This window comes from Poecile atricapillus, chromosome W (genome assembly GCF_030490865.1).
Source record: "Poecile atricapillus isolate bPoeAtr1 chromosome W, bPoeAtr1.hap1, whole genome shotgun sequence".
Lineage (NCBI taxonomy): Eukaryota > Metazoa > Chordata > Aves > Passeriformes > Paridae > Poecile > Poecile atricapillus.
In genome coordinates, this window is record NC_081288.1 from 14084354 (window position 1) to 14091953 (window position 7600).

At 47.3% G+C, this 7600-nt stretch overlaps 1 protein-coding gene across 1 annotated transcript; it reads right to left on the bottom strand.

Moving 5' to 3' along the window:
• Positions 1 to 396: 396 nt before the first annotated feature.
• Positions 397 to 2677, bottom strand: CCDC71L (coiled-coil domain containing 71 like). The gene has a single exon (XM_058863698.1). The coding sequence runs from the start codon at positions 2489 to 2491 to the stop codon at positions 1652 to 1654; it is 840 nt and encodes a 279-aa protein (XP_058719681.1). The 5' UTR covers positions 2492 to 2677; the 3' UTR covers positions 397 to 1651.
• Positions 2678 to 7600: the final 4923 nt, after the last annotated feature.

The window sequence follows — 7600 nt, forward strand, 5'->3', positions numbered from 1 at the left end:
AGAATAAGGAGTTTGCAGCTTTACTAAGTAAGAAAAAAACCTACAAAATATACATGTTTTTAGAAGAAGCTGGCTGCTTTACATTAACACTAGCAAGTTTTTACAAGCAGCCTCTACACCATCAAGATCTCTTATTGCCTTTGTTGAAGGCAGGCAACAAGGAGTCAAGAAACATCAGAAATTTTATATCACCAAATTATTCTATACGCAAGTTGTGAGGTTGTTCATTTCACTATGAAAACTAGTTAGTTCCATCTGCCAGGATAGTTGGAACATAAGCTGTGTATTACCCAGCATTTCTTAATCCTCTTGCAAACATAAAAAATAATGTAAAAAGAGAATAATCACTTTCTGCCTCACACATACCTTTGCTTCTCACACATCAATTCCAAGGCATAAGAGCTAAAAAAAAATCTTTAATAAATCAGTTTAAAGAGAGACTGCCTATCACATAGGATGACTACATGTTATTTTTCAGTCAAAATAATCAAGCTACATCATGAATTTTTCATCAGTCTACTGTGGAACCCATGAAAGGTTTAAAAAAGTAATTATGTGCAAGTAATTATATTAAACACGATTATCCATTATTAACCATCTCACAACCACAGGACAATGAGTACTAGTTTGTTATCGAGTGACCAGATATCAAGTCTTATTCTTTTAGCAGAGAGGCACTTCAGTGTGATATTTGTGTCATGCAAGCTACTGACTTCAGCTGTCAGCACCAACACTGGATCATAGTTCACCTCCAGACACATATACACTGCTTTGATAAGCAGTTACATTCTTCTCAAAGCCAGAGCTCACTGACATAGAGTGCCTCAGTGGTGGTGTACTTCATCAGGAACCCATGCCTGAGCAGTTTCATTGAACTGAAACACCATTTGTTCTTTGACTTTTATTAAGTTCACTTAGGTTGACCAAATGAGCTTCCCTAAAGTAAACACGGTTATAAAATATCAGGATGATTCTATCTTTAGGTGCTCCATAGAAACAAATACTTAGTTCAACTAGAAAACTTTAAAAATGACTTTAGATACAAAAGTGTAACAATTATACTGCGCGATACATCTTTATATATCACTAAGCTCATGAAATTAAAATTTAAAAAGTTTTTGCACCATCAAGAACAGCCACAAGTCCTGAACCTCCATTCTTTACGCATCCTTTATCAGAGTAAACTGAAACTTGGGAATGCTTGGGATTCGAAATACCCTGAGCACATACTAGTGCAACACCACAAAGCATACATAATCCATCAGAAAAGGGGAAGGGGGGAAAGGGAAAAAAGAAATAGCAAGAATCAGATGGTGCTTTATTATACAAGCATGAAAGTAAGTTCCTTTGGAAAATAACTTCTTGGGTGGACTTCTGGACCAGTGAGGTAGCCCAATGGGAGAGAAAAAAAAGTGGAAGTGGAACTTGGTCCCCACGCGTGATACCTGCCAGGCGGTCCCACCCCGGGGCGAGGCCGGGGCCCGGCAGGCCGCCCCCCTTGCAGCGGGGGGCCCGGCGCCGCCCGAGCGGGCCGTAAAGTGCAGCAGCAGAACACGATCCAGACAAAAGCAATGTAAACAGGTGACTGATACCGGTCTCTTTGTCCGCACCGCGGCCAAGGTGAGGCGCGGGGAGCGGAACCCCCGCAGGCTCAGGACGGTGCCACGGGGAAGCGGCGCACCCGCACCACGGGGGACAGGTCCACGCCGAGGATCCGCTGCGCCCGCCGCCGCGCCGCCGCCAGGCTCCGCCGGTTCCACATGCTGCCCCGCACACGGATGGTGGGGAACGTGGTGAGGCGGGGGGTTGCCGCCTTCCAGATCTCCTCCAGCGACTTGCCGCCGAACGGCTCCCAGGCGGCCGCCGCCGGGCTGCCCTGCTCGCTGTCCGCCTGCTCGCCCGGCGCCTCCGCCGCCTCCTCCTCCTCCTGGGTGCGGGGGCCACCGGCCGCGGGCCGCTGCCTGCCCCGCTCCCTCCTGCGGCGCCGCCGCCGCCGCCGCCGCTTGGCGCTGCCGCCCGCCGCCCCGGCCCGGCGCTTGGCGTCGGCGGCCGGGAGGCGCCGCTTGCCGGCGCGGCGGCGAGGCCGCTCCGAGGGCGGCGGCGGGTCGGGGACGACGGCGCGGCAGGAGGAGTATCCGTAAACGTCCTTACTGCGGAGGATCACCGGGGAGAACTCGTGCTTGAGGCTGCAGAGGAAGTTCCACAGCTCCGAGTCGGAGCTCATGAACTCCGTGGACTTGGGCATGAAGAGCTTGAGGGCGTCGCCCAGCGCCTTGGTACCGGCGAAGGAGACCTGCGAGCGCGAGTACACAACTTTCTCCGCCTCCCCCTCCAGCCCCCAGGCGGCGGCTGCCGGTTCGCCGCCGGCTGCCCCTGCCCCTGCTGCCGCCGCCGTCGCCGCCCGGGCTCCCGCGGCCGCGGCGCTCCCCGCTTCTGTGTTCATCTTCCCGGCTCCTCTCTCCAGCGCCGCCTGCTTCCTACTGCGGGTCATGGAGGCAGCGGGACGGGGTGGCGGGACAGACGCCGAGAAGGCAGTGCGGAGGCAGTGCCGAAGGCAGGCTCCGGCCGCCGCCGGGCGCCCGCCGGGTGTGAGCAGCGATCGATGTCCTGCGCCCAGCACAAAATGGCGCTTTAAAGTCCCGGGCGGGGCTTGCGCGCGCCCGCCCCCCCTGCGCCGCCCGTTGGCCCGTTCGAAACGCGTCGGGCGGGCCCGGCCCCGCCCCGCCGGGGGCGGTGGCCGTGAGGGCGGGAGACCGGAGCCCCCCTGCCCCCGGGGCCCCCGGCCTTCGAAGCCCCCTGCCCCCGGAGTCGGGTCCGGCGGGGTCTGCCAGCCCGGCGCGACACCGAGCCGCGATCCCCGCGTCTCCAGCTGGTGGCCTCTTCCCTCAGGGAAGGGCGCGAGGCCTCCGCGTGGCGGGGTGAGCGCGTGCCCGCATGGCGCCTCGCTGAGAGGTGAGGATCCTCACAGGGCAAAGGTGGCTTGTTGCGCGAAGTGTGTTGGAGTAAGGATTTGGTTGGACACTTTGATGGGCAAACTCCCCAAAGAATTAGCCATGAGGGAGCTGAGTCAAACAACAAAAATGGGCCAACAGACGTGACACAGCTTTACATGATATTCAATACATCCATCCTGTTCTAGAGGGGTTTTTTAGTATGAACCTGTAGGATGGTCAGTCAACAGCACCGTAAGTCATAGAATCGCAGAACAGTTGAAGCTGGAAGGAACCTCTGGAGGTATCTGGTCCAACCTCTGTGCTCAGTCATAGCCACCTAAACCAGGTTACCCGGGACTGTATCTGGATAGATTTTGAGTATCTCCAAGGATGGAGGCTCCTTTCTCTGCTAACCACTGATAGGACATGACAAATCAGAATGAAGCTGTGGGAGCAGAAATTCAAATTTGACACTAGGAAAAAACTCTCTGAGAGGGTGATCAGTCACTGAACAGGCTCCCCACAGAAATGGTAACAGCATCAACCCTGTCAGAGTTCAATGAGCATCTCAATGACACTCTTTGTTAAATGGTTTAGTTTTAGGTATTCCTGTGAGGAGCACAGTTGGACTCAATAGTCTTTATGGATGCTTCCAGCCTCTCTGGGCAGCCTGTGCCAGTGCTCAGTTACCCTCAAAGTGAAAAGGTGTTTCCTGGTGTTTGGAGGGAACCTCCGGTGTATCAGTTTGTGCCCAATGCGTCTGACTTTGTCAGTGGCACTGCTGAGAAGAGGCTGGCTTCATCCTCTGCACTCTCCCTTCAGGTAGCTGTATACCCCGATGAGTTCCCTCTGAGCCTTCTCTTTTCCAGGCTTAACAGTCCCAGCTCACTCAGCCTTTCCTTACAGGAGAGGTGCTCCAGCCTCTTCATCATCTTTGCAGCCCTCTGTTGGACTCTCTCCCATGTCTCTCTTGTACCAAGGAACACAGAACTGGACAGTGCTCCAGGTGTGGCCTCACCAGCACTGAATAAAGAGGGAGGATGTCTCTCTCAAGCTGCAGGCAACACTTTGCCTAGTGCAGCCCAGGATAATATTCACCTTCCTTGTCAAAGGCATATTGCTGGCTCATGTTCAGCCTGGTATCCACCAAGACCCCAGATCCTTTTCTCCCAAGCTGCTTTCTGTCAACACTAAGATACCACATCATTTGGATTGGTTTGATATCCCAACATAGCATATCCCAAAGGAAGTAATAAAAACTTGGGTTGGTTGAGCCCTTTGTGAGGGTCACCACCTTGCTGAGTCCACAGCAAGGCATTTCCTGTATGGCACTGCTACACTTGCAGCTTTTGCAGCACAATTTTGTCAGCTACTGTGAAGTCCCATGTCCCTCTGGATCATGCTTTCCAATACTTCAGATTGCAGGCAAGGCATCTAGTTAGGTTCCTGGATCGCTGCAGTTAAACCAGAGCTCTTTCCAGCAACCAGAACAGCAAGGTGCCAGCAAAGGCAGAGGTGGTTTAACCTACTGTACAAATCCTATTTGGAGTTTGATTAGACCCCTAACTAATTACTTTCTCTCAGCATGGGTAAAGGGAGAGGAATAACATTTTTCTTCATAGACAGTCTTTGTTCTGTAATTAATCTTTCAGATTAGAATAGGGAAATCTTTTATTCTCAACTCATCAAGAACCTAAATTGGAATGTCTAGAAATCCAGTCAAGTAAGAGGCAGAAATTCTGCATAAGAAATTATTCCTTACTGCCAGTGGAAATAAATTCATTTTCTTCACAGGATAATTCAACTTGTGTTCATGTGAAACTCAAGAATATTAATCCAAACAGCCATGTAAAGTAGATATTAACAAAGCTATTTTAAATCTTCATGGGGACAGTCTTGAGGTACAGCCATATTCTAAACCAGCTTTGTAAATGACCCATTTTTTAAAAATAAATCTTTCTCAAAATGATGGCTTTAGAGCCATTTTTAATGGGATCCATCTCACAGTGTACTTTAGAATGCAGTCATGTAGCCAGATTGATTTAACTGAAGGAGGTGCCCTATAGAGCAGGACAAGAGCCTGCATCTGGAAGCACCAGGGACAGGCACCTCCTGATCCAGCTGTGCTGCTGTTGCTCACACTCTTGCTATCAGGTCACTACAGCTTAGCAGAGGCTCATCACCTGCTGGACCACAGAAGCTGCCGTGGGCTCACATTCTCAGTGGAGGCAGCTATAATTCAGCAGCTCAGCTGGCAAATGGGCCCTCGTTACTCTGCAGAAACCCAGTTGCCCATTGGCCATAACATTTTCCCAAAATTACAAACATTTCTGGCATATGACTCAAAAATCATTGAGGCAGAGGGGGGGAAGCTTCTCAAGCAGGCAGTAAATGTCACTACAACTTCAAGTGAAAAGACAAATCAGCTCATTTTATCATGTAGTATTTATTAATTATTTTTACTTTTTAGCTTAAGGGGTGGACAATACCCTTTTAAGGCATAGGATGTAGCTTCACTTTTACAACTTCATTATGCGTTTTCTGCAGTGTAGCACTCTTCTTTTAATACCCTACAAAGTCATCTCAAGAAAATCCATGGTAATTGCCTATCTTTTAGTAATTTCCAATAGCTCAGTACAATAATAACAATGATAGTAAAATTAATAATCCTTTGGAAGTGCATAGCACTTCATTTCAATTATACTACTTGAAGCATTAATTATCACTCACAATACTCATGAGTTATGTAAGTAAATATTGCTTTTCCTTAATAGACTAATAAAATTAAGAAGTAGATCAAAATAGCTTGACTAAGATGTATACACTCAATTTTCCATAGATCTTCAAAGAATCATTATTCCAAAAATACAGGAAATGTCCACATTGGAACAGAGAAGAGTAAAAATATCCCTGTAATCTTTGTTTCCAATTACTTGTTAGAATTTCTTTTCTCTATTGAATTCTCGAGAAGGAAGAGCAAAGTATCAATTGAGAGAGTGGTACACTAATTGCTGCACAATAGAGACACTTTATTTTCTTCAACATTGCCTGCCTGGTACCAAAAAACCCCACTGGTAACTGGTAATTGTTTTAAGTGCTAACAATCTTATCTGTACAAATGATCACACAGTTTTGGGTCTTGCTGATGAGCCCTTAAATCCTGGATATCACATCACTTTTTCTAACAGGACTTTTCCTTCAACATACTCAAGCTTATCTAACCCAGATTAGCAGGAGCAGTCTTATTGTCCAATGTCTCCAAAGATAGACAGTCTTTCCTAGTATCTTTACTTTTGCTCTTGAGAGGTTGCATTAACTGGCAGCCTGCTTCAGTTAATTTCATTCCCAGATGCCTTTAGCATATTTTCAGGAAAGTTTGTGTGGCGATGTAATCATGACTCCACATCCATTCACAACTAAACTTCAGATGTTACCCAATAGTCATCAAGTTCCTTAGGCCTGAGAAGTGCCCAGACAAGTATTGGCAAAATTCCTAAAAATACTTTCAAAGAGAGACAAAAGCAAATAATTTGCAAGAATTATTTCTCAGTTATAAGGGAGAAAAAAAAAAAATAATGGAATGGCTGTCTGTAAAAATCACAGCTGCAGTAAAAAAGGGAAATAAGATGCTAGGAATCACTGTGGAAGGGATAGAAAGAAAAACAGAAGACAGCATTCTGCTAAGTGTAAGTCCATTGTGCCTCCACAAATTTTGAATGCTATGCATTTCTAGTCTTGCCATCTCTAAAAGAAAATAGCAAAGATACAAAGAAAGGCAACCAGCATGAGCAGAAATATGGAACAGCTTCTCTATGAAGAGATTAAATAGGCTAAGACTCTTCAGCTTGAAAAAACAGATGTCTGAAGAAGAATATGATAAAGGTTTATAAAACTGTGATAATATAAAGAATGCGGATAAGAAATTATTATATCTTCGTTTTGATAATCCAAGAATGACAGGGAAGCACATGAAGTTATAAAGCAGAAAACTTTAAATGACCAAAAAGGCGGTTGGTTGTTTGTTTAGTTTTGGTTTTTTTTCCCTTTTTTTGGGGGGGGTGGGGGGGTGGGGGGTGTCGTGTTTCCCCCAGATGGTTCATATTTAGTCTGTGGAGCTCATTTTTCAGCAAAGTTGTGGATCCCAAAATGAAAAAATATACCCCAGTAGGTTTGCAGTCATTACAGAGCACACTATTCAAAAGTATTAGACATGATTGGAAGAAAAAAAATCCATTAACAACTCTTGTACATGAAAACCGAGGGCTCAGAAGGGATGTAAGAGGCAGGCAGGAAGGAAGGCAGGAAGGCAGGAAGGCAGGAAGGCAGGAAGGAAGGAAGGAAGGAAGGAAGGAAGGAAGGAAGGAAGGAAGGAAGGAAGGAAGGAAGGAAGGAAGGAAGGAAGGAAGGAAGGAAGGAAGGAAGGAAGGAAGGAAGGAAGGAAGGAAGGAAGGAAGGAAGGAAGGAAGGAAGGAAGGAAGGAAGGAAGGAAGGAGTAATATAACTGGGGAAGTAATTATCAGTGCTGGCATCATTCTCACGCTTTTTCCCTAACTTTCCTCATCTGGCATCTTATAGACAAGGACGCTGGACTAGGCGGACCCTGGGGCTGGCCATTAAGGCGGATTTTACTTAGGGACTTGTTAGAAGACAGAAGAAGGCATCTGCAT